A 26,883-nucleotide genomic window follows, 5' to 3' on the forward strand; every position below is an offset into this window, starting at 1 on the left:
TCAAAAGTCTTTCATCGGCAAACACTTACCGCAAGATCCAACGTATGCTGTCAATTATAGTGAGGACAAATTCTATATTTTGGGAAAGGGTCGTAATTTATTACATTTGTCTGTTCTTTAATCCACTGTGCGTCAACCTAGTCTATGCAAACGGAAGAATTCGTGTATCATTTAAAATTGCATACTAACTTGTTTTGTTTCGTACTCTCCGTGCTTGAGCTATAGTTCTCTCGTTTTTGGAATTTTATATTTTATCCAGTGTGACGTCATGATGAGCGATGCTCATTGTTGGTAAACATAGTTCTTTGAATGCTCGCGTTATTGCTAACGGTATCCTCTGATGAGTGTCAGCCGAAGAGCGTCGGGAATAAATTTGAATATAATATTCAAATGAGTTTCAATTTTTTGCTTCGCATTTTTTTCGCAGCGCGATTGGTTTTTACAATGCGTTCTTGTAGCTCCATAATTAGTTACCATCGTTATCCATACACATCAACCTGCAGACTTAATCGTCTAATGATTTTAGTCATAGCACCCAGATCGTTATTAGAAAGTAAAATTTGTGAATATTGACATTACATAATTCGTAAATAAAGTAGAAGAAATTATACGTCGTGGCAAGTGATCCAATTGTATGGTCGTATAAGCTTGCTTTGAAACATTAAACGTCACAGGATGTCTGCTTATCCCAAGTACTAAACAGACGTCTTATCATGCTTGATGGACGTGCTGACGATCTTTTATCTGCTTATCGTACAGCTAGTTAACGCGTGCTAATTCACCCCAGTCTGGATGTCACATTAAATCGGAATCGAGAATAGCTGTTTCTGAACTAATCGTCTTGTAAAAGATCTTTGGTGTATTGCCTTGATATTAAAGGACTTTTTTGCCTTTTCCAATACCATCTATATGAATGTAGATTGCCCAGTGCTCATCACCCCTGAGAACGAAGACTAAAGTACTTTTTACGCCACAATGGAAGTAAATATGCATCGATTCTAAAAAGTTCGATTCGACTCTATAGGATATTATGTGATAATCGAAAAGACGTACCAAAACATTATGGGTGCGTTAGAAACGCTGAAGTACAGTGATTATTACTGGAGATCATGTATATACCTAAAAATTATGATCGTTATGTTCGGACAACAAGGGGTATAGGGCTGATCCCAACACCCTTATTTTCTTTATTGCTGATATAACAAAGCTAAGGCTGTGTAGTGGGTAATTTCTAGTGATGTTCGTTAAACGATTTCGACTCTTTGTCTTCGTTTCGCATGGTCAAACAATCCCAGTAAGTGGGATTATAGTAACTTATATTCCAAGGCAGATTCTGATTTCCAGAAATATTTTAGCATGAACCAGGGGTGGCCAGCAGTCTGCATTGCGAACCGAGTAGAACTAGAAGTAAAGACGAAATGCTTTACTAAATTACAAGTAGCATTCGAAATACATTAAAAAACTACTTCAAGTGGAAGTCTAAAATGATAGATCTTAAAGTCAGTATTGTATGAAAGTCTTTTTTAGGGGAAGGGGCTCGCATAGCCTATTTATAGCAGTTACTTGGAGCTGACTACTTTCGAAATCACAATATGTATCTCTCCGACTAACGCAAAGTAACTAATGACACAACCCATAGGTAGAATATTCGCAAATATATTCATTTGCCGTGAAACAGGGACTATTTGGCGAGGTTCTTTTGATCATTCAACTTATAAAAGTGATACAATTTATCCCTTTAACTACTTTGTACTTTTCAAAATCTTAGTTTTTAAAGTAGTCGGTTGGCCGGACAACCTGTTCATATCGAGTGGGAAGTAGTCTAAAAAGTTACCAAATTGAGGGAGTAGTTCAAGTAGCAAAATCTACTTGGATACCCCAAAAAGTAAAAGTATTTCATAAATAATTTATTTCCGAAACGAGACGTGATATAAAAAATATTACCTGATTCAAATTCGGTACCCCCATAAATTAGGCAAGAATGACCCAAAAAGAGCCTGTCGCAATAATAATGCAGATCAATGGATCTATGCCGCCGGTTCAAGGCAAGTTTCGCGTCGTTCCGCCAAATCTATTAGAGTTACATGTCTAAATTCCAAAATGCATGAAGCTGGACATTTTTCCATTAATTATAAAAATGAAGCACAAAAATTCAAATCGACTTGGCTGTTTGGAAAATATCCATCTGCGTGGTGCCATAATAGAGAGTTCATTGCCTACTTTCAATGGTGCAAATGTTGCAAGAAACTGCTTAAAAGTAGCATGCAAGTCGGTTTACAAGCTATAATATGTGAAAGCTGCAGAGACTTTTCAATAAACTTCGTAAAATTCCAGCAACGAAATTAAGTGACACTTGGCAGTATAAACAAGGGTCAAGGCTATAGAACAGTGCTTCTCAACCGGTGGGTCGCTAAGCTACTTCAGGTGGGCCGCGAAGACGTTCTAACTGTTACACGTTCGTATTCAATTTTCCAACTATTCTAGACACTTTATATTTTCAAGATTAGAAGAGTTAATGCACATTCTCCTCCTCCAAATTAACTTTTCCTCCAAATTAAATTGATTTGCGCCCATAAGCGCCACAAGCCATGTTGCCGTGATCACAATAATTCGTAAATCAAATTTCCCAACTTGATTTAGATGTAGACGAATGTTCAGAAGCACTTCATAACTGTCATCATAACGCAACTTGCGGGAACATCGATGGCTCCTTTCTTTGTGAATGTATGGTTGGTTATACCGGAGACGGTGAATCGTGTATAGACGTTGATGAATGCGCAGAAGATTTTAACGATTGCCATAATAATGCAACGTGTTCCAATGATGGAGGTTCTTACATTTGTGAATGCGACAGTGGATATTCCGGAAACGGGAAATCATGTACAGGTATCATAAATGACCATTTACGTATATGTATTCTATATTTTATTCCGTATTCTCATTCCCTCAGATATCAATGAATGTTACAATGATTTGCACAATTGTCATTCGAATGCCACCTGCATCAATGACGATGGATTCTTTGTCTGCGTATGTAACCTTGGGTTCACTGGAAATGGGGAATCATGCGATGGTAAATTGCTGTAAACGACATCAATGTTCGGTTGAAAGAATTCATCTATTTATTGTTCAATATGTTATAATATTCAATGTATTTAGTGGAATTTTTCGTTTGTGGTAATATTCTCATTATTTTTTATCAATCTTTTTTAGATGTAGACGAATGTTCAGAAGGAATGCATAACTGTCATTACAACGCAACCTGTGGCAACACCAATGGTTCCTTCATTTGTCGATGCAATGTTGGTCATACGGGAGATGGTGAATCGTGTGCAGACATTGACGAATGCGTCGAAGGTTTTCATGAATGCCATATTAACGCAACATGTGACAATTCTGAGGGTTCTTACATATGTGCATGCAACAGTGGATATTCAGGAAATGGGAAATCATGTACAGGTATCATAAATGGCCATTCAAGTATATGTATATGTAAACTTTCATTCCTTATTTTGATTATGTTTCAATACAACATCCATTGTGATAAAATATTTATTGATCTCGAAGACTTTTCGGGTGCCCCTTTTCAAGAGCTAACGGCACACTATAGGGATTTAAACAGAATGAAAAGAAAAATCAAAAACGCGAAAAAAAACGTAACAATCAGAATTGTATACCATGAAGTCCGCAATTAAACAATGGTAACAATAACGAACGTTGAAATGTGATGTACGATAGTAACAGCCCCATTTGAAAATAAACAATTACAAACACGAATTAGAATAAACTATTGGGAATTTGGTAAGTTATAGAGAAAATCTATTTGTCTACATAAATAGGCATGGTCAACTGCATAATGGGTATTTCTAATACTTTTAAATGAAAAAGGATCTGCCTCGCGCAATTACCGTGAACATCTGTTCACTATGGTTTTGAGCGCAAGAAGGGTTTTCACTTAAATGTTGACCGATCAACGAGGCGTATGATTGATAATCGCCATAAGAGTCAGTTTTTGCAGCTAATTTACATTGGCGTTCGAACTCCGGATGGTCATTTGGATTTGCACAACTTTCTGAGCGAATCAATTAAGGGATGTATTGCGTTATCCGTTCAAACAGTCTTTGTGATGAACGTCCTACATACCTATTATCACAGTGGCACTTATATTCGTAGACGACGTTACTTGCAATAAAGGCAGGCACTACATCCTTTCGAAAGTTTGGCTGAAGCGATTTGGGTTTATACACCTAATACGCAATAACACTATTGTAACAACGGTGAACTCCCGATTTGATTAATTTTTCGAAACGATTAGACACGTTGCCCATAGCCGAGGTAGGTGTAAAAATGCCGGGCATTTTTCTGGTTCGTATCTGGGAGCATCAGAGTAGATGTTAGGTTGCGTTTTCGCCGCTTCGGGCGGAAAGAATCCCAACGGATATAATGGCCAGTGAACGTACGCTTCCTAGACACTAGTGGCTCTCAACCTTTTTGTGTTCGCGGACCCCTTTTGTACCGTGACGGACCCCGCGGACCCCATCAAATTTTAGTTCAAATTTAGCTCAATTATAGTGCAACCGTCATCCGTCTTGTGCGAGTATCAACTCAAGGCTAGTGATAAACAGTAACAATATGACCGTTCGTGGAAACCATATCATACTATCTGTATAAATATGGATAGACTTTTATTATTTTGAAGAGACTTCTGCAGCTGTATTTCTTATTTCTTGAAATTTATGGCCGTGTCTTGAAAATTCACGCCTTCGATTTGGTACAAACGAGTGATGAAAATCTATTTCCACAAAGGTAGCTGGCGGCGAATGTAATATTAACGCCTGACGCTTCTGACGACATATTTGAGCATATATGTGACACCAAAATTGAGAAACGGATTTTTCAATGCAGTTATCACTTTCAGACTAGTCATTTCTATATAGCAGTTCATCTTCAAGATACTCTGGAATAGCGGTTATGTATATCACAGGAGAAAATAGATTCCGTGATGAGGTTTCAATCCCTTATTTTGAGACAGAATAGAGAAAAAAACTATATTTATCAATCCTCAACAAAACATCTTTAAACATATAATATGTTTGTATCAGTAGGCTATTGGCAACTTGGAAATTAAAATAAGTTTGCACCAGGGGTGTCAAACATACAGCTCGCCAGATTTTATCCGGCCCGCGAAGCCATTCCGAGTAGATCGAAAAATGTTTGTATTATCCAGCACATTTGTCACAAATGTTGATTTGTTTGGACGAAAATACTTCCGGTAAATATTCCCCCAAGACAGCAAATGTCCAGTCTGTTCGCAGGCCACATGATAATCACCAGACTACGGTGTTTTGGATTCACACTTGTTACCACTATAGGAACAAATCAGTGACAGTGACACCCAATTTCGAAAAGGCAAAAAGTGCACACTGAGTTGAGTTTTATGGAATAATATGCCAAAAAGTTATTCACACAAGCGAAAACGTCAATGCCGGACCGGTATATGACGTTTATATGGATAATATATTATTTACCTAAAAATTATAATTCAAATATCAGTGCCTGGTCGCGCTGCTGTATCTTTCTGACTTAAAAGGTCCCCGGAATGTAGAGAAACCCGAATCGTGACCTAATAAGAATGCAACAAATTCGAAAGTCCGCGTTTACAGTTTAATCTCTTGTATTCCTCACAGCGCATACACAAAACACAGCTAACGACTGATTAAGACTTAAGCAAAGGAAGCATAGAAATAAGTGAACTTGTATCGTCGTTACCGTCACTGTTTTAGCATCGGTTCATAAGTATATTCAACCGACCAATCATCATAGTCAATTCACTTGTTCGCGAATAAAGGTGTTGCTACTTGCTAGAATAAAGCCCCTACGATCCGTGATGCAATTGTTGCATTTCTACCAACACTTGTTCTTACCTAATTTGGGGGCGCTGAATCCGAATCTGACCTTAGTTTTTTTCTGCAAGGTCTGGATTTTTTGCAAATTGAGATTTTTTATTTTATTTTTACTAAATTCAAATTTTCTGAAAAATTACATGATTTGTCAAATGACGTTCTTGCTTATAGTCGAATAACCAACCTCAAAATAATAATAGGTTCCCAGAAATTATTGTGTTACCACTAGCAATTGTATTTACAGACAATTAGGCACCAAATGTTTGAAAAAATGTAACAAAAAACATTTTTGCTGGTAAAATACATGTAATAAGCGAGTTTTTGTTGCAAAATGACATTGAAAAGAATGATGACAATCCAGAGTATAAACTTAAAGCTATCGATGAAAAGATGCAAAAAATTCAATTATTCTACAGCCCCGGAAAAAATTTCCTCTTATAACTTCTGCGTTTGTACGCTTTTTGAGGACAGTCACGTTTGATGCCCCAACAATAATCCGCCATCATATGTCGATCCCACCGACCTTGGTAGCGTTCTTCCACTGTCATGTGATCCTGGTGGAAACGCTCTCCCTGTTCATCACTGACAACCCCAAGGTTTTCAGGGAATTTGTCCAGGTGGCTGTACAGGAAATGTACTTTTATGCTCATGTTGCATCCTAAATCACGAAACCCTGAGATCATCTTGGATACAAGTGTTTCATAGTTTGGAGCCTTTCTGTTGCCAAGAAAGTTCTTTATAACATCTACAAAAGATAGCCATGCAGCTTTCTCCTTGAAGAAGATGACGAAAGGATTCATTGTCAGGATTTAGAGCTTTAACAAACTGTGTCATGAGACCTAGTTTGATGTGCAGGGGCGGAAAAACAATTTTGTCTCTGCTTACGATTGGGTTGTGTGTTACATTAGGCATGCCAGCTTGAAATGTTTCACGTAAGGGCCACTCCTTCTGTGTCCAATGTTTTTCACGTGCTCTGCTGTCCCACATGCATAGATAACATGGAAATTTAGTTTATCCTTTTTGCTGACCTAGCAGAAAACTTTTGAGGTCAACACAAATGATCCAGTTGTGCTCATGATATCTGAGCAAACCCATAACAGCTTTAATGTCATCATGCCGTTCCTTCAAGACAGTGGAGTGACCAACTGGAACAGCTCCATAAACATTTCCATTGTGTAAAAGGACACACTTGAGGCTGCGCTTGAAACTGTCCAAAAACAATCGCCATTCTCCTGGATCATACGAGGAGATACCCAATTGTCCGAGAAGACCAGGTATATCGTTGCAAAATACCAGCTTATTTTCCTCTGAAAAATAGGGAAGAAAGAGTTCTTCTCTTTTTCGAAAATAGGATACCTTTACAGATTGATCCAGAACCTGTTTTTCCTCGAGTCTGGAGGCTAAGAGCTCAGCTGCTTGCTTGGACAAATCTAAATCACGTACTAAGTCATTCAGTTCTGATTGATTAAACTGCTGAACAGCTACTCTGGTTTCACAAGAAGAGTGTTCAGGTTCAGATCCTGTATCTGTTCTTTTATACTCCATTTCCATAACCTCTTCCCTTTGCGATTCAGTTTCCTCATGTTCAGAAAATGTAAAACCACTAAAGACTGGAGTAGGGAATCTATCAGAGTGCGGAACAGGTCGTATAGCCGATGGTATACTTGGATAAGAAAGCATTTGTCGGCTCTTCCTGCCAACACCTTTTGTATTAACCATGCAAAAGTAGCAGTCAGTCGTGTGATCTTGGGGTTCACGCCACACCATTGGAATGGCAAAAGGCAGACTCTTCCGCTTTCCTTTTGTCCAGTCTCTGAGCATTTCTTCGCAGTTATGGCACACAACATGTGGAGACCATTTCTTATCTTGATCGCCAAGATGGATGCCAAAGTAAGCTCTGTAGGCACGCTTCACGAACGATGTTATATTTCGTCTTTGACGAGAAAGCGTGTACACACCACATATATAACAAAATGAATCAGGTTTATTTTTGCATTTAATTCTACTAGAACAGGGGTTCTCAACCCGCGGCCCGCGGGCCGCATGCAACCCGCAGACCATTATTTTGCGGCCCGCGACATCTTTCATTATAAACGCAATTACTTATGACACGGTATTTTTACAAATTAATTTTGTCTTAATACTTAGCACTTTTATCGCACCGTCTCTCTTTCATTTGATTACTCATTCTTGAAAGCAGCAGTGGTTCTCAAACTGGAGGATGCGCTGCCTTGGGGGCCTGAAAGCATCTGAGGGGGGGCGAAGATGCGGTCAACTGAATAAAAAAATTTGCTCTATGCGCAATTTATCTCCGTTTCCTAGTTATTTCTCGGTGTATAGTCAGAATTTCATATTTGAGAATTCTCTCATCAACAGCCATAACCTTCCTAGCCATCGAACTAGCCGTTTGTGTTGCTAGCATCCTGGTTGCATTTTGTTATATGACGATAAGGGGGCACTAAATTTTACCTAACAAAAACGGGGGCGTGTCTAAAATAGTTTGAGAATCCCTGCTTTAATGTGTTCTCGTTTCTTGATGTATGCTCGACTTAAGATTGGTATTGATTTGAATCGGTATTCGACTGGACTCTCTTTCAAGAGAATTCCGCAACGTAGTAGGCCTACATTTTTAAAGAGTGTTAGACTCAGTGCAAACGTTTGTTGAGATTGCCGATGCCCCGATAACCAGACTTCTTCACATATCACTCAGAGCTCAATGTGATTATGGCCTCCGTAACGCAAAAGTTACCGCAATTTTATACTTGCTCTCTCACGCATTGAAACAGAGAGTTCGGTTCTCTGGTGGAAGGGTTTGAAGTTGAATATACCGACTTGGTATCGAATGCAATGCACGCTCCGTGAAGTGATTTACTTGCGCCGCAAGAAGATAGGCCTACATAGTCTTACAACAAGCAGCAGCTGTAAACTTACGAACGCTGTCCATTAATGCTTTAGAATGCATAAAAACGCACTACATGGCCGTATACGACTGGTAAATGGGCTACATTAGCCTAAATTTAACATTAGCCCACAAATACATGTAAATATTTTTCTGCGGCCCGCAGCGTCTTCTGCTGTTAAAATGCGGCCCGTTATACAAGGGAAGTTGAGAACCCCTGTACTAGAAGAAGCCATGACCAAATCTGAAAAAAGTTCAGAATCGAAAGAAAGTCTGGTGATAACACAACCAAAAAGAATAAAAAACCATGGTTCTAATTAAGGCTACCAGCAGACGAGTGTAAAATAAAGCTTATAGAATATCCTACAGCATCTATCCGCAATACCTCACTATAATCAAGTTGCCTAACTTCTTCAAATGCCCTTAAACAGCAGTAGGCTACAACTTAAAAGAGCTGAAAGCTTCTATCTGAAACACTGGTACTGTACCATAGTACAGTCAACGCACACACAAATAGCCTAACTTTGAAAACCTGAGTAGCAGTAAAACATGCTGTTGAGCAAGCAGGCCTGCGAAAATACTCCTCCACCATGTGCAAGTCAGTCAGCAATGACCAGCAAATGTTCACAATGGTTCAGATGATGTATACAAAAAGAAAAAGGGCTGGATAGATAAAAAGTGTTCGATGCAGATCAGATTTATGCACTAAATATGTGCCACAAACGAAAAAATTAAATTGTCGATTGCATGAAAACTAGAGCATGCATAAAGAAACTGATTGCAGATTTGAAATCAGCATCCTAAAATTGTGTAGAATCAGTTAAAAAATGTCATGCAACAAGAAACGAAAAAAGATTTGTTGACCTTGGTAATATGGTGTTCAAGTGAAAAGCGAAGCGTGCGACCCGCAAGCATTTGGAATGTTTGAATCTGGCCTGCAACGTAATTTGAGTTTGACACCTCTAGTTTACACAGCAGGATGTTTAATCTCATAAGGGTATTCTGTTGATGTGCTTACTGAAGCATTAGCAGATTGAAGTGGAACTGTTTCGTGATTTCCCTAATTTAAAAAAGTTACAAATTTGTTTCCAATCATTTTGCAAATTTAGAGGTCTCGCAGACCCCGGTTGAGAACCACTGCTATACACATACGTCAAAAACATTGTCCTGATCCCTCGACCAACACGTCTAAAATGGAAGGGGTGAATCAGTTTCTTTCTCCACAGTACATTGTAGAGCCGGGCGGAGACAATTCAATTTTTGAAAGAAAATATTACACTATTACACTCTCTTAAAAGCGACAAAGGTGTCATCGATTTGCCTGAACATCAAGTCGTTGACGCTAAATTTAATGCAGCTAGTAGCAAGTAATATAAAAGTCTTCGAGTTCAATAAATATTTTATTACAATTAATGTTTTATTGAAAAGCATCTTCAAGTTCTGTACCACGAACCAACTATTCATCCTGATTACTTCAGATATCAATGAGTGCTCCAGCAATTTACACAATTGTAATTCGCATGCCACCTGCATTAATGACGATGGCTTCTTTGTATGTGTATGTGACCCCGGATTCACCGGAAATGGAAAATCATGTGATGGTAAATTGTTATAATATTACATCAACTTATTTGTCAATACTTTATAGTATTTTTAGTGAAATAAGTTGTATGTGTAATAATAAATATTATATTCTCGACTTATTTTAGATGTAGACGAGTGCTTAGAGTTTCATAAGTGTCATTTCAACGCTACCTGCGACAACACCGATGGCTCCTTTATTTGTAAATGTGATAACGGATTTACTGGAGATGGTGAATCGTGTGCCGACATTGACGAATGCGTCGAAGATTTTCACGAATGCCATGTTAATGCAACATGCGACAATGGTGAAGGTTCTTACATTTGTGTGTGCGACAGTGGATATTCAGGAAACGGGAAATCTTGTACAGGTGTCATAAATGTCCATTTTTAAGCCAACGGGTTGAAATATATAATCCATTGCGCATTCAAATTTCATCAGATAACGATGAATGCTCCAGCAAATTACACAACTGCCATACAAACTCCACTTGCATCAACGCCGATGGCTCTTTTCTGTGCGAATGCGATGTTGGTTATTCCGGAGATGGTGAATCGTGTACAGACATTGACGAATGCATAGGGGATTATCACGAATGCCACATTAATGCAACCTGCTCCAATAACGAAGGTTCTTACATTTGTCAATGCGACAGTGGATATTCGGGAAATGGAAAATCTTGCTCTGGTATCATAAATGACCACTTGTGGATTTGTATATAATTTATTGCATATCTTCATTTTCAAGATATCAATGAATGTTGCAGCAATTCACACAATTGTCATACAAACGCCACTTGCGTCAACAACGACGGATTCTTTGTTTGTGTATGTGACCTCGGATTCACCGGAAATGGAGAATTATGTGATGGTAATTTGTAAATGATGTAAACGTTTTGTCATAACAATTAATCAAATAATTTCAAATATTTCATAGTAGTTTTAATCGAATACTAATTTGAATGTGTAGTGATAAATATTATTTTCTCAACTTATTTTAGATGTGGACGAGTGCTTAGAAGGATTTCATAACTGTCATTTGAACGCAACCTGCGGCAACACCGATGGTTCTTTTTTGTGTGAATGCGATATTGGTTATATCGGAGATGGTGAATCGTGTACAGACATTGACGAATGCGTCGAAGATTTTCACGAATGCCATATAAATGCAACATGTTCCAATTATGGAGGTTCTTACATTTGTAAATGCGACGGTGGATATTCGGGAAACGGGAAATCATGTATAGGTATCATAAATGACCATTTACATATATGCAATAGATATTTCATTCCGTAATATTATTTATTAAAATGTTAACTTTCGTTAGTGAACTATCGTTGGCCGATTGCAACTCATCAAAATTGTTATTGAAATACTATTTGATGAACCCTGGGCTCTTGTAGCACAGAGCGAAAGTGTTCTCGGTAAACTTAAATTTTGTGCTTTTCAATATTTCTGCAACGAGGACCTGGTTCGACTTTCAATATTATATGTGGATGCATTCATTATTATTCGTAATTCATTGCGCATCCTGATCTTTTCAGATATCAATGAATGTTTCAGCAATTTACACAATTGCCATACAAACGCCACTTGCATCAACGAAGAAGGACTCTTTGTTTGTGCATGTGACTTCGGATTTATCGGAAACGGGGAATCATGTGATGGTAAATTGCAAATGAAGTCGAATATTCGTTATGACAATGCGTCAAATTTTTGTTCCATATATAATATATATTTTGTGGAATAATTTGCACGTGTAAATATTCAAATCAAATTTCTCAACTTGTTTTAGATCTGGACGAATGTTTGGAAGGAATTCATAACTGCCATTACAACGCCACTTGCGTAAACATCGATGGATCATTTCGTTGCGAATGCGATATTGGTTATACTGGAGATGGTGAATCGTGTGCAGATATTGACGAATGCATGGAAGATTTTATTGAATGTCATTTTAATGCAACATGTTCCAATGGTGAAGGATCGTACAATTGTCAATGCGACAGTGGATATTCTGGAAATGGGAAATCTTGTACAGGTATGATAAATGACCATTTACAATTTTTTTACATCTAAATAATTTCGTATCCGGATATACTTATCACTTGTTTCAGACGTAGACGAATGTTTAGAAGTATTTCATAACTGCCATTACAACGCATCTTGCGGCAACATCGATGGTTCCTTTCTTTGCGAATGCATTGTTGGTTATACCGGAGATGGTGAATCGTGTACAGACATTGACGAATGCGCCGAAGGTTTCCACGAATGCCATGTTAATGCAACATGTTACAATGCTGAAGGTTCTTACATTTGTGATTGCGACAGTGGATATTCGGGGAATGGGAAATCTTGTACAGGTGTATTAATGTCCATTTAAGGCAACGGGTTACATATATATAATTATTACGTATCCTGATTTCTTCAGATGTTGATGAATGCTCAAGCAAATTACACAACTGCCATACAAACGCCACTTGCATCAACGCCGAGGGCTCTTTTCTGTGCCAATGCGATGTTGGTTATACCGGAGATAGTGAATCTTGTACAGACATTAACGAATGCATGGGGGATTTTCACGAATGCCATATTAATGCAACATGCTCCAACAACGAAGGTTCTTACATTTGTCAATGCAACAGTGGATATTCGGGAAATGGGACATTTTGCTCAGGTATCACAAATGAACCCTTTTTGAATTGTATGATTTGTTATAATTCATTGCGTACCCTCATTTTTTAAGATATCAATGAATGTTCAGGCAATTTACACAATTGCCATGCAAACGCCACTTGCATCAACCACGATGGATTCTTCGTTTGTGTATGTGACCTGGGATTCACCGGAAAAGGAGAATCATGTGATGGTAAATTGGAAATGACGGAGACTTTCCGTTATAACAATTTATCTAAATATTTTGAAATGTATTATAGTATTATTAGTGGAATAATTTGTAAATGTAATAATTGGGGCTAGTTTTTATTGCACTGAAGTCGTGAGTAAGTTGTGCCTATTTTTACCAAAAGTTGCAGCAAAAAGTCACATTTCTACTGATTTTTTCAGATATCAATGAATGTTTCAGCGATTTACACAATTGCCATGCAAACGCCACTTGCATGAACGACGACGGATTCTTTGTTTGCGTGTGTGACACAGGGTTCACCGGAAATGGGGAATCATGTGATGGTAAATTGTAAATGACGTCGAAATTTCGTTATGACAATGCATCTAATTTTTGTTCCATATATCATAATATATTTAGTGCAGTAGTTCCCAAACTTTTTTCACCCACGTACCATTTCGAGGTTTTCTGCTGTGCTTGCGTACCACTTCAACAATAGTTACGCCATTAAGAAATATCAAGTGAAAATCGAGTGCGTCTCACGAATGAAAGTCATTTCTCGTACGTTCGGGCAATTCCAATAAATTTTCACTCTATCGACAGTCCTAATGGGTGGTCAAGAAATATAACACTATGCAACAAAGTGATCATGAATAATTTTGTACCCAAGTTTTTCGAAGACACCTGTTCCGACGCGTCACTGAAGTGAACGCGTGATGCTTTGTCAGGTGTCGGATCCTGTCTGCTATACACTAAATCTGGCTCGGACTATAGTCAAACCGTTGCGTATCAATCCTCTTCTGATCACAAATTCAAGCAGTCCAACCGAATAATACGGAACAGCTTGTTCAGAATAAGATATGTAAATGGCAAGATTCGCAAGATTGCTTGCTCGTCCGATAACAGTTGAATGGAGAAAGAAATAGCAGCAACAGAGCAATATAAAGGTAAACGAAAACGGACGATGCAACAATTCAATCAACCAATCATTAAATCAAACGAAACAATTAAGAGTTGTAGATGAGACTAACGGAATGAAAATAAAGGACAATTGAATTAAACTGATTCACTAAAACATCCAAACTGATTAACTAAAACATGACTCGTCAAAACACACCCCCACTTGACCGACTATGATCGGTCAACAGATTCTTCTATCATCCTAATTCCAACGATGAACGAATAGATGGAGATTCGAGAGAATACAGCTGCTCGGTCCTATATCATCGTGTCGTCGTGCTTCCACTTTTGCAGATTTCTACGCAGCGTTTTGTCGGTCGACACCAATCTTGAATGGGCCTCTCGGTAATTGAATTTGAAATCGGACAAATTCCGTCTGTTTGAATTCACCATTGTGGTTGATCCGTTCCAACCCAGTAGGCAATAATGAGTCTGTCTCGGAATGCCGGGGTGGAGGCGTCAACCGTTGAAACCATACACTTGGAGTAGGGCAATGGTTCTACAAAAACGTGCAGCAATTTGTGGTGGGGTTTCCCACAGCCAGTGACGGCACAACGCTCCTTGCATTGATGGAAGTGTTCCGGGTGACCTTTGTGTCCTTTCGGTGCCATGCATCTAAAACACACTTTCCCGGGCTTCAAAACCAAGTTCACTAAAACATCCAAACTGATCAACTAAAACATGACTCGTCAAAACAACACCCTCTCCATCAGTTACGCCTGTTAATCTGATCACGTGGGCTGAGAATGGATAAATATTTGACAGTAATATCTGAAACTACTAATATTTTCGACGAAATTCTTTCACGAGATTGACAAAAATAAACACCTCAACTATAATAACTCCCTTTGGTAAAAAAAAACAGAATCTACTCGCGTTCCACCTGGAAGACCTTCGCGTGCCACAGGTTGGGAACCATTGATTTAGGGGAATAATTTACACGTGTAAATATTCAAATGAAATTCCTCAACTTGTTTTAGATCGGGACGAATGTTTGGAAGGAATTCATAACTGCCATTATAACGCCACTTGCGTAAACATCGATGGATCATTTCATTGCGAATGCAATATTGGTTACACCGGAGATGGTGAATCGTGTACAGATATTGACGAATGCGTGGAAGATTTTATCGACTGTCATATTAATGCAATATGTTCCAATGATGAAGGATCTTACAGTTGTGAATGCGACAGGGGATATTCGGGAAATGCAAAATCCTGTACAGGTATCATAAATGACAATTCACAAATTTGATTATCTAATTCATTTCGTATCCTGATGTGCTTTTCACGATTTGTCATATATCGACGAACATTTCTACAATTTACACTATTGTTATTCCAACGCTACTTGTCACAACGACGACGGATTCTTTGTTTGTTTATGCTAATTCAGATTCACTTAAAGTGGGGAATCTTGAGACGGTAAATTGTGAAGTCAACGTGTCGCTATAACACTTCATCAATTTCTGTTCAAACTTCATGACGCATTTATTGGAGTAATTGACAAATGCAAATAATCGTTTTTTTCAACTTGTTTTAGATGTAGACGAATGTTTAGAAGGACTTCATAACTGTCATTACAACGCAACTTGCGGTAACACCGATGGTTCCTTTATATGCGAATGTGTTGCTGGATATACTGGAGATGGTGACTCGTGTGCAGACATTGACGAATGCGCCGAAGGTTACCACGAATGCCATGTTAATGCAATGTGTTCCAATGACGAAGGTTCTTACATTTGTGAATGCAGCAGTGGATATACTGGTAATGGCAAATATTGCACAGGTATAACATGAATATGAGCATTTACGAAGCTGTTATTTAGAATTGTAGCCACTTGCATAAACAATAACGGTTTCTTTATTTGTGAATGTGACCTTGGATTCAACGGAAAAGGGGAATCATGTGATGGTAATAGTACATTACGTGTACGTTTACTAGTAACGAATCATCAAGTCTTTGTTCAATATCATTTATTGCATTTATCGTGGAATAATTTGCATGTGTAAATACTCATATTATTTTTCTAAATTTGCATTAGATGTTGACGAATGTGTAGAAGAACTTCATAACTGTCATGATAACGCATCTTGTGGCAACACCCATGGTTCCTTCCTTTGCGTATGTGATGCTGGTTATACCGGAGATGGTGAATCATGTACAGACATTGACGAATGCGCCGAAGGTTTTCACGGATGCCATATCAATGCAACATGTTCCAACGTTGAAGGATCTTACATTTGTGAATGCGACAGTGGGTACTCTGGAAACGGGGAATCTTGTACAGGTTTGATAAATGACCATCTACGAATCTGTTAAAACTAATTTATTGTGTATCCCGATTTCGTCAGATATCAATGAATGTAACAACGATTTACACAATTGTGATTCCAACGCCACTTGCCATAACGTCGACGGATTCTATGTTTGTGTATGCGACCTCGGATTCACCGAAAGCGGAGAATTATGTGAAGGTAAATTGTTAATGGCGTCCACTTTCCATTACATCAATTCATCAATTTTTGCTCAATATTTTATAATGTATTTGTAATATAATAATTCGCATATGCTTTAGATGTAGACGAATGTGCGGAAGGACTTCATAAGTGTCATTGCAACGCATCTTGTGGCAACACCGATGGTTCTTTCCTTTGCGAGTGTGATATTGGTTATACTGGAGATGGTAAATCGTGTACAGACATTGACGAATGCGTGGCAGATGTTCACCAATGCCATATTAACGCAACATGTTTCAATGATGAAGGTGCTTACATTTGTGAATGCGACAGTGGATATTCTGGTAATGGCAAATATTGTACAGGTATATCATGTACGGCTAATTCTTTCCATTTGAATTTCCGAATCTCTTATATAGAATAATTCATTTCGTATCCTGATTTTTTCAGATATCAATGAATGTTATAACAATTTACACAATTGCCATACAAACGCCACTTGCATCAACCACGATGGCTTCTTCGTTTGTGTATGTGACGTCGGATTCACTGGAAATGGAGAATCATGTGATGGTATAAATCGTAAATGACGTCAACCTTTCAATATAAAAATTGGTCAAATTATTGTTCAATATATTATACTGTAATTAGTGCAATATTCTGCATATAAAACATATACATACGATTTTCCTTAACTTATTTTAGATGTTGGCGAGTGTTTAGAAGGAATTAATAACTGCCATCACAACGCCAGTTGTGTGAACACCGATGGCTCATTTTTTTGCGAATGCGATGTTGGTTACACCGGAAATGGTGAATCGTGTACCGACATTGACGAATGTGTGGACGATTATCACGAATGCCATATGAATGCAACGTGTTCCAATGATGAAGGTTCTTACAATTGTAAATGCGACAGTGGTTATGCGGGAAACGGGAAATCTTGTACAGGTATCATTAATGATCATTTACGAATATGTTTTTTTTCTTGATTCATTGCGTATTCTCATTTTTTCAGATATCAATGAATGTGTCAGTAATTTACACAATTGCCATACCAACGCTACTTGCATCAACGATAATCCATTCTTTTTTTGTGTGTGTGACCTCGGATTCACTGGAAAAGGGGAATCATGTGATGGTAAATAGTAAATTATGTCAACATTCAGTTGTAACAAATCATCAAGTCATTGTTCAATATCATTTAATGTATTTATAGTGGAATAATATGCATGTGTAAATATTCATATTATTTGTCTAAACTTGCTTTAGATGTTGACGAATGTATGGGAGGACTTCATAACTGTCATTACAACGCATCTTGTTGCAACACCCATGGTTCCTTCCTCTGCCAATGTGATGTTGGTTATACCGGAGGCGGTGAATCGTGTAGAGACATTGACGAATGCGCCGAAGGTTTTCACGGCTGCCATATTAATGCAATGTGTTCCAATGATGAAGGTTCTTACGTCTGTGAATGCGACAGTGGATATTCGGGGAACGGGAAATCTTGTACAGGTATCATTAATGACCATTTACGAATATGTCATATATATTCCATTCCCTTACCTGATTTCGTCAGATATCAACGAATGCTCCACTAATTTACACACTTGTCATACAAACGCAACTTGCATCAACGAAGATGGATTCTTTGCTTGCGAATGTGTCGTTGGTTATACTGGAGATGGTGAATCGTGTACGGACATTGACGAATGCGTAGGAGATTTTCACGAATGCCATTTCAATGCAACATGTACCAATGATGAAGGATCTTACATTTGTGAATGTGACAGTGGATATTCGGGAAATGGGAAATTTTGTACAGGTAGGGCAGGGCTGCGGGTACGGCAGGACCGAAACAGTACTTCGTTAGCCGCCCGCACCCCCACAAAATGCGATGGTCTCGGGCCCCCACATGATCAAAAACTAAAATTCTGGGCGGCTCGCCCCCCCCCCCCATCCCGAATGCCGTTCACGGAGAGCTTTTTTACCATCAACAGAAAGGCACGTTTTACTGTTATGGAGAGAAATACAGTGATTGCCGTTAGTTGCGCACTGCGCGAAAAAAATTCATACTATTGATTGACTTTTATCTATAATATTGGCAATTGCATATACTGCTAATAATTTTTCATCGTCGCCCGGTCCACGTGCTCAGATTTACTGGTAAAGCTGAGAATGGCGGTGGCCTCAGATAGCAATCGCGAGACTATTCCACGCCTGTCGCCTACGGACAATCAGCAATAGGCTAGGGCAGTGGTTCCCAACCGGTGTGCCGCGGCACACTAGTGTGCCGATTGGACTGCTCAGGTGTGCCGCGAGCAAATGTGGCAAACTATGTCGAAGTATAACAAAAATCCATATTTTGAGTGTGTCATCATTGGTTTTTCTATTGAATTTACCCGGTCAAGACACGTGATGCCAGTGTTGGGATCAAGTCACTACCTTCGAGTCACGAGTCATTTCGAGTCATTGCACATTTGACTCGAGTCAAGTCAAGTCAATCGAATTTCGAAGGTGACTCGAGTCAAGTCAAGTCACTCGATTTTTGTAGGTGACTCGAGTCAAGTCGAGTCAAGTCAAGTCAAGTCAAGTCACGAGTCAAGTCACAATTCAAGTCAAGTTGCATTTTCGAAGTATGAGACATGATTACGTCATTACGATTTGCTAGTTGTCTGAAATATTGATTGAGTGGTCATTGATTCTGAAGCGATGAACGAATATAGAGTTAAATATACACGCAAGAAGGAGCTGTATCGCTCACATATCCGTAGAACTGTTAAACTACGTACGTAATTATAGCCTCAGTTTATAGTTATATACCTGCCAAAATAGAGAAACGAATTGATAAGATGCAATCCATTACGCATTTACATATTGATATGATACAATTCGAGCCTGCGCCAATGGTTGAGGGGAATATAAACTATATGCAAATTCAATTTCAATAAAACAAGAGGTTTGGCTAAGGTAAGAACAAAGAAAAGAAATGGACATTTTGCTATTAAATTACTTTACTACTAGTTTACGACACCGTAAGCTGTAAGCTTTGATCACTTCGTTTGTGGTCTATTTATTATAGAGAGAACAATGGGGGCTCAGTAAAACACACCATCATTGGTCGCTCTCACGGGTGACACCAACGTTTCGCGAACAATTCGAACATATAGATACAGTTGTTCCCAACCTTTTTCGACTCATCGCCCCCTTTTCAAGCTCAAGGCCGATCATCGCCCCCCAGATTTTGTGAACCGAAAAATCAGTATACAATCTGTAGTCATCGGCGGGTTGACTAAAAAAAAAAAAAGATCAACTTGTCGGATCGTAGTCGAATTTTACACTTTTGCAACCAAATTTCCGTGGGTTGACCAGAAAAAAAGGTCATTTCTCCGGATTGACTCCAAAATAGCCGTTTTAACGCGTCATCGCTCCCTTCGCTATTTTCGCCCCCTGTCGCCCCCTTTGTCCATTTTCGCCCCCCTATCGCCCCCTTCGTCATTTTCACCCCCTGGGAGGCGATATCGCCCACTTTGGGAACCACTGATATAGAAGATACAGTGATATTTATCGACACCGATTACTTGGTGACTTGAAATTGACTCGTGAATTTTGCTCCGAGTCACGAGTCAATCCACATTTTTGACACGCCGAGTCAAGTCAAGTCAAGTCATTTTAGCAAACTGACTTGAGTCAAGTCAAGTCATACGAAAAAGGTGACTTGAGTCATCCCAACACTGCGTGATGCACAATTCGATGCAGTGAACAGATATAAGGATGTCGAGGCGACCGTAGTTACGGTATCTCAATCTAGTACAGGGGTGGGCAAACTTTTGAGCTCGCGGGCCGCATTCAACATCTAAATCCATTCGCGGGCCGCACTATAAAAAATTGGGATTATAAAGCAAAACGCAATATTGGTATTTGATAATATAGTGAGGACATGGAGATAATATATGTGGTTATTTAAAACAAACGAAACATTGCTTTGATGATATCGTACTCGCGTCAGAAACATAGTGGCGAGATTTCATCGGCTAGTCGACCTCAATAACCAATTTGTCAAAACTTTAGAGATGAAAGTCGGTTAGAACCGGATTGAAATTTAAGTCTGTGAGCAGCGATCTGTTCATAGATTTACCAATTCCACTTTTGGCTCAGTTCCAGGACACACAATGCTAACAGCATCATAACCATGTTAGCTTCAAACACACTTCTACTATGTGTAGATAAAATATAGATACCCCAATTCTACGCATACCGAGAACGAATCTACCTAAGACACGCGCAAATCGTTTTTATAAGCACATCACTGAGATAATTAAAACTGTAGTGGCCAATCTGAAATCCCACTCGTGATCCGAATTATGTCAATCTCGTTTAGGATTTCTCTGATGTTTAGCAGTTAAAACCTCTCAAACTGTGTGGGGCTTGAGATCGAGCTGTCGCGCAAGAAATTAAACATAAAAGTTATAATAGGAAGTATTTACCTTAGAACAGTGGTTCTCAAACTTGTTAAGCCCCCCCCCCCCCCCTTTATGATGGTGAAACGCAAACCTAACGGATAGTTTGATGGCATGGAAGGTTACGACTGTGAAGGAGAGATTTTTAACTATGAAATTCATACTAAATACAGAGCAATGATTATGAATTGGATTACAATCGCGCGGAGCGCTAAAATTTTTTCAGTTGAGCTCAGCTTCGCGCCCCCTTCAGATGCCTTCACGCCCCCAAGGAGGGGGTGCACCCCAGTTTGGTAACCATTGTCGTAAAATTATAATGGTGAAATATACTAAGAAAAACTTTAATCAAGTCCCTACATTAATTCGATATTTAGTATATATTTTATCAATATTAAAAAAAAGTTTCTTTAGACTCTCGCGGGCCGCACAGAACGGTGTTGCGGGCCGCATGCGGGCCGTAGTTTGCCCACCCCTGATCTAGTATCTCAATCTGACATCCCCATTAGGTCATGGATTGGGTCTTTCTCTGGGCCCTTTATTCTAAAGACGCTATGAGCACAGCCACGTATATGGACGGAGATTCTGATAAATCTGCGACGCTTCTTAACTTGCTACAGCACTGCCATGAATCAAACTGGCGCCTCCGCCGTCAGTGGGTGTGATCCGCTAGTTTCACATAGTAGCATTTAGGACGGTGATAGCTAAACTCGGGCAATCGAACCGTGATATTGAGGTGTGGCCGAAGTGTTCACCTTTTACTTGTCACCCATCAGAACCCGAGGCAGAACAGGGACATGACGAAGGTTGATGACCTTTTTCTGTGTCTATTTGTTGTCGTATTCTTGTCATGTCTTCGTCATCGATGTTCATTTTACACCATACCGATATTCCTAATATTGATTCCTGAGATGCCAACTTATAGCACGGCCCACTTTTTGTAAGACACTGCTTTTGCAGATCGCAGGACGAGTAGAAGCCTAAATAAACCCCCAACACCTAGGAAGGCATTATCACCATCGAGAAATGAACTCATTTGGAAGTGATGTTCACGTTTACAAATTACAATTGCCAACATAGCCATTCACATTGCGATTGTTAAGATGTTGCAGGCGACAAATATGAGAATTGAGAAATAAAGTTGATCTGATTATATCAGTTACAATTTGTGAGATCTCCACAGAGATAAAAGAAAACTCAAGCAGAGAAAACTTGAGTGCTCCGAAAAGGTAGAAGTACTTCGTCAGTGACCACCTCTGTAAGACTATGGCTGCTGCTATACGCATTTTTATAGTTTGCCTGTGCCGTAAGCCAAATGAGTTCAGAATCACTGAGCTAGTGTGCCGCGAACTAATAATTATTTTCAAAGTGTGCCGAGAGGTCAAAAAGGTTGAGAACCACTGGGCTAGGGTAACTATGTATCTACTGCATTGGAGGATTTGTCCATTTTTTTCGGGATATCGAAAATATCCCTCAATGACGCCTAAATATCCTCTTTTTTGGAATTCGTGTTCATTTACAGTTTTGGCAGCCAGGCTAATGGACAGGACAGGCACAAAGTACAAAACGCCATAAATGACGCGAAATCTGCAGTGTAGGTGTTCGAGCTGGTGCTCAGGGAGTAGAACTAGAAAATGGCGTTTTCATAGACGATAGGATTTCCCGTAAAAATCTTCGAATCGGCAGTTTTTAAGTCCGGTAATCTAACTTTTGTGATTTGGAAAAGGCGTCCCACTTTCCGGATCGCAAAATATGGCGACACTACAATAGGCTATATATAGTGATGTTTTCGGGCAACATATGGATGCAATTTTCGGCCATGGTTTTATTTGGTAACACACTTCGGAAAGTAGCATGTTGGCCGAAAATTCAAAAGTCTTGATGTGTCGTGGAGAAGTGATGGCTGACGCTGAAATGCTTATTTTCCTCAAAAATGATACGTACCCCTATTTCTTTCACGGGACACTGCGGGTATCCATATTAAACAGTAGACAAATGACTAAACTAAATCGCGCGATGCGCGATGAAAATATTGAAGTTGTTCGATATCACCCACAAAATGTTCTATAATTTATGTTGATGTTCGAAATAATTGCCCCACCCAATCGGGGGGTTCGGGGTGCGGCGGTTACCATCCTGGGCACGTGATAAATTACCACTTATGAATTTGTTATATCTAATTCGTTGCGTAAGCCAATTTCTTCAGATATCAATGAATGTTCCAACAATTTACACAATTGTGATTCTAACGCCACTTGTCGCAACGACGACGGATTCTTTGGTTGTGTATGTGACCTCGGATTCACCGGGAGTGGGGAATTATGTGAAGGTAAATTATAAATGACGTAGAATTTTTCGTTACAACAATTCATCAATTTTGCCCATTATTTTATAATGTATTTATAATATAATAATTTGCAAATGTAAATATCCATATTATATTCCATATCTTGTTTTAGATGTAGACGAATGTGTGGAAGGATTTCATAAGTGTCATTACAACGCATCTTGTGGCAACACCGATGGTTCCTTTCTTTGCGAATGTGTTGTTGGTTTTACCGGGGATGGTGAATCGTGTACAGACATTGACGAATGCGTGGATGATTTTCACGAATGCCACATTAATGCGACATGTTCCAACGATGAAGGCTCTTACATTTGTGAATGCGAGACTGGATATTCTGGTAATGGCAAATACTGTACAGGTATATCACGCTTGACCAATTATGTCCATTTACGAATCTGCTAAATATAATTCATTCCGTATCCTGATTTTTCTCAGATATCAATGAGTGTTACGGCAATTCACACAATTGCCATACAAACGCCACTTGCATCAACGACGACGGATTCTTTATCTGTGTATGTGACGTCGGATTCACCGGAAATGGACACTCATGTTATGGTAAATTGTAAATCAGGACAACTTTTGGTTATGACAATTCATCAATTTGTTTTAAATATTTTATAATGTATTTAGTGGAATAATTCACAGTATGAATATTGGGGTTGTACATAATTTGAAATATCTCAAAAATGATGCGTATTCTATGCGTATCATTTTATAGACGGCTATGCGCCCGTGATAAGCTCACAGGACATACGTTAAGATTTGACTACAAGCGCTTGAAAGTAGCTGCGACAGAGTGGGACTGCCAGCGAGCATAGAACGGCGGAAGTTTAGTCACGAAATCACGGCTATTCATTGAAAATCAGTAGGGTGATTTTTTTACCTACAAAACGGGAAAAAAGTTGAGTTTGTGAACAATTTTGACACTCATTGACCTAACGCTACACTTTTAACAAAATTTTGAATTTTTTAGACTTGTCAAAAAAAATCGCCGTAGTAATCAGCAATGATTAAATGATCACAACCGCACTTACGAATTTTCTGCTTCGCGTTCGTGTTGGCCTGCACCATCGTGATGATTTGACGACGGCCATTTAGTCTGCATTACCTTTTTTTTACTCCTCAATGCTATCCGTGGATGCTGAGCGCCAAACAAGATAGCCGTGGATACCAGTTTTCGAGTCTTTGGTCTGTTTTTTGTTCGTCATGTATTTCGTAACTCAACATTTCCTTAATAAATCCTAAATCATGCTCTGCGGACCAACCTGCAACGAGCTTACAGAATCACCGCCGTTAGCAGACTCCTTGAACAGCTGATCAGCAAGCCGCCACCGTCGTGATCAGTCAAACATAGCCGATTAGCCAATCAAGCGCCGTGATTTCGTGATTATTAGTCTAGTTCTATGGTCGGTTCAAATCTCAACGACTTTCCTGTGGACTTATTACAGGCTCATTGATTTTTCTATGGAATCTATAGAATGAGAAATGGATACGCATCAATTTAACATTTTCGAAATTTTCTACAACTATAGTGAATATTCATATCAATTTTATCAACTGGTTTCAGATCTAGACGAATGTTTAGAAGAAATTCATAACTGTCACTCCAACGCTACTTGCGTGAATACTGATGGCTCCTTTCTTTGCGAATGCGATGTTGGTTATACCGGAGATGGTCAATCGTGTACCGACATTGACGAATGCATGGATGTTGTTCACGAATGCCATATTAATGCAACATGTTTCAATGATGAAGGTTCTTACATTTGTAAATGTGACAGTGGCTATTCGGGAAGCGGGAAATCTTGCACAGGTATCATAAATTACCACATATGAATTTGTTACATATAATCCATTGTGCATTCTGCTTTTTTCAGATATCAATGAATGTTCCATCAATTTGCACAATTGCCATACTAATGCCACTTGCATCAACGAAGAGGGCTTCTTTCGTTGTGTATGTGACCTCGGATTCACCGGAAGTGGGATATCATGTGATGGTAAATTGTAAATGTCGTAAACATATCGCTATAAAAACCCAATATCTTATCATGACTTTAGTGGAATATTTTGCAGATATAAATAATCATACAATTTTTCTTAACTTGTTTCAGATGTAGACGAATGTTTAGAAGGACTTGATGACTGCCATCACAACGCAACTTGCGGCAACACCGATGGCTTCTTTATTTGTGATTGTATTGTTGGTTATTCCGGAGATGGTGAATCGTGTAAAGATATTGACGAATGCTTGCAAGATATTCACGAATGTCATGTCAATGCAACATGTCTCAATGATGAAGGTTCTTACATGTGTGAATGCGACAATGGATATTCTGGTAATGGCAAATATTGTGCAGGTATATCACGTATGACGAATTATGACCATTTACGAATATGTTATATTTAATTCATTGCGTATCCCGATTTTGTCAGATATCAATGACTGTTCCAGCAATTTACACGACTGCCATACAAACGCCACTTGTATCAACGACGGAGGATTCTTTGTTTGTGTATGTGACCTCGGATTCACTGGAAATGGGGAATCATGTGATGGTAAATTGTAAATGAAACAGTTCATCAAATTTTTGTTGCATATTTTATAATTTAGTGTAATAGTTTTAGTGCAATCATTTCCACGTGTATTTATTTTATTTTTCCCAACTTGCTTTAGATGTAGACGAATGTTCGGAAGGACTTCATAACTGTCATTACAACGCAACTTGCGTCAACACCAATGGCTCCTTTACTTGTGATTGTAATGATGGTTATACTGGAGATGGTGAATCGTGTTCAGACATTGACGAATGCATGGAATGTTTTCACGAATGTCATTTTAATGCTACATGTTCCAATGTTGAAGGTTCCTATATTTGTGAATGCGATAGTGGATATTTGGGAAATGGGAAATACTGTACAGGTATCATGAATGACTAGTGACCACATATAAATTTGTTACGTATAACTCATTGCGTATCCTGATTTCTCTAGATATTAACGAATGTTCCAGCAATTTACACAATTGCCATAAAAACGCCACTTGCGTCAACGACGAAGGATTCTTTGTTTGTGTATGTGACTTTGGATTCACCGGGAATGGGGAATCATGTGATGGTAAATTGTAAATGACGGGAACGTTTCGTTGTAACAATTCATTAATCTCTTTTTCAAGTATCATGTAGCATAAATCAGTTCTTGTCAACTTGTTTCTGATTTGTCTACCCATTTAAAGTTTACTAAAATTTCATCAGATGTCGATGAATGCTCAGAAGACTTGCATGACTGTCATTATCATGCAACATGCTCAAATAGCAAAGGCTCTTTTCTGTGCGAATGTGACGATGGATATACCGAAAATGAGGTGAACTGTACGGGTCAGTATCAATAAACCTGTATGCAAGTCCGTCACAACTGCAACTAG

At 38.9% G+C, this 26,883-nt stretch overlaps 1 protein-coding gene across 1 annotated transcript in view; it reads left to right on the forward strand.

Moving 5' to 3' along the window:
* Nucleotides 1-26,883, forward strand: part of LOC145436551 (uncharacterized) — a 46,965-nt gene that overhangs the window by 17,433 nt on the left and 2,649 nt on the right. The window contains exons 29-62 of the mRNA XM_080313913.1: nt 2,641-2,886; nt 2,951-3,073; nt 3,214-3,459; nt 10,281-10,403; nt 10,512-10,754; nt 10,826-11,071; nt 11,132-11,254; nt 11,385-11,630; nt 11,929-12,051; nt 12,180-12,425; nt 12,502-12,747; nt 12,816-13,061; nt 13,131-13,253; nt 13,451-13,573; nt 15,170-15,415; nt 15,733-15,978; nt 16,235-16,480; nt 16,545-16,667; nt 16,769-17,014; nt 17,100-17,222; nt 17,355-17,600; nt 17,668-17,790; nt 17,922-18,167; nt 18,232-18,477; nt 23,316-23,438; nt 23,569-23,814; nt 23,892-24,014; nt 25,027-25,272; nt 25,337-25,459; nt 25,574-25,819; nt 25,896-26,018; nt 26,137-26,382; nt 26,454-26,576; nt 26,714-26,836. Coding sequence (XP_080170039.1) covers nt 2,641-2,886; nt 2,951-3,073; nt 3,214-3,459; nt 10,281-10,403; nt 10,512-10,754; nt 10,826-11,071; nt 11,132-11,254; nt 11,385-11,630; nt 11,929-12,051; nt 12,180-12,425; nt 12,502-12,747; nt 12,816-13,061; nt 13,131-13,253; nt 13,451-13,573; nt 15,170-15,415; nt 15,733-15,978; nt 16,235-16,480; nt 16,545-16,667; nt 16,769-17,014; nt 17,100-17,222; nt 17,355-17,600; nt 17,668-17,790; nt 17,922-18,167; nt 18,232-18,477; nt 23,316-23,438; nt 23,569-23,814; nt 23,892-24,014; nt 25,027-25,272; nt 25,337-25,459; nt 25,574-25,819; nt 25,896-26,018; nt 26,137-26,382; nt 26,454-26,576; nt 26,714-26,836 — 6,516 coding nt within the window. The remainder of the gene's footprint in view (nt 1-2,640; nt 2,887-2,950; nt 3,074-3,213; nt 3,460-10,280; nt 10,404-10,511; nt 10,755-10,825; nt 11,072-11,131; nt 11,255-11,384; nt 11,631-11,928; nt 12,052-12,179; nt 12,426-12,501; nt 12,748-12,815; nt 13,062-13,130; nt 13,254-13,450; nt 13,574-15,169; nt 15,416-15,732; nt 15,979-16,234; nt 16,481-16,544; nt 16,668-16,768; nt 17,015-17,099; nt 17,223-17,354; nt 17,601-17,667; nt 17,791-17,921; nt 18,168-18,231; nt 18,478-23,315; nt 23,439-23,568; nt 23,815-23,891; nt 24,015-25,026; nt 25,273-25,336; nt 25,460-25,573; nt 25,820-25,895; nt 26,019-26,136; nt 26,383-26,453; nt 26,577-26,713; nt 26,837-26,883) is intronic.

Source organism: Botryllus schlosseri, chromosome 3 (assembly GCF_051294905.1).
Source record: "Botryllus schlosseri isolate E-star chromosome 3, Bs_hap1, whole genome shotgun sequence".
NCBI lineage: Eukaryota > Metazoa > Chordata > Ascidiacea > Stolidobranchia > Styelidae > Botryllus > Botryllus schlosseri.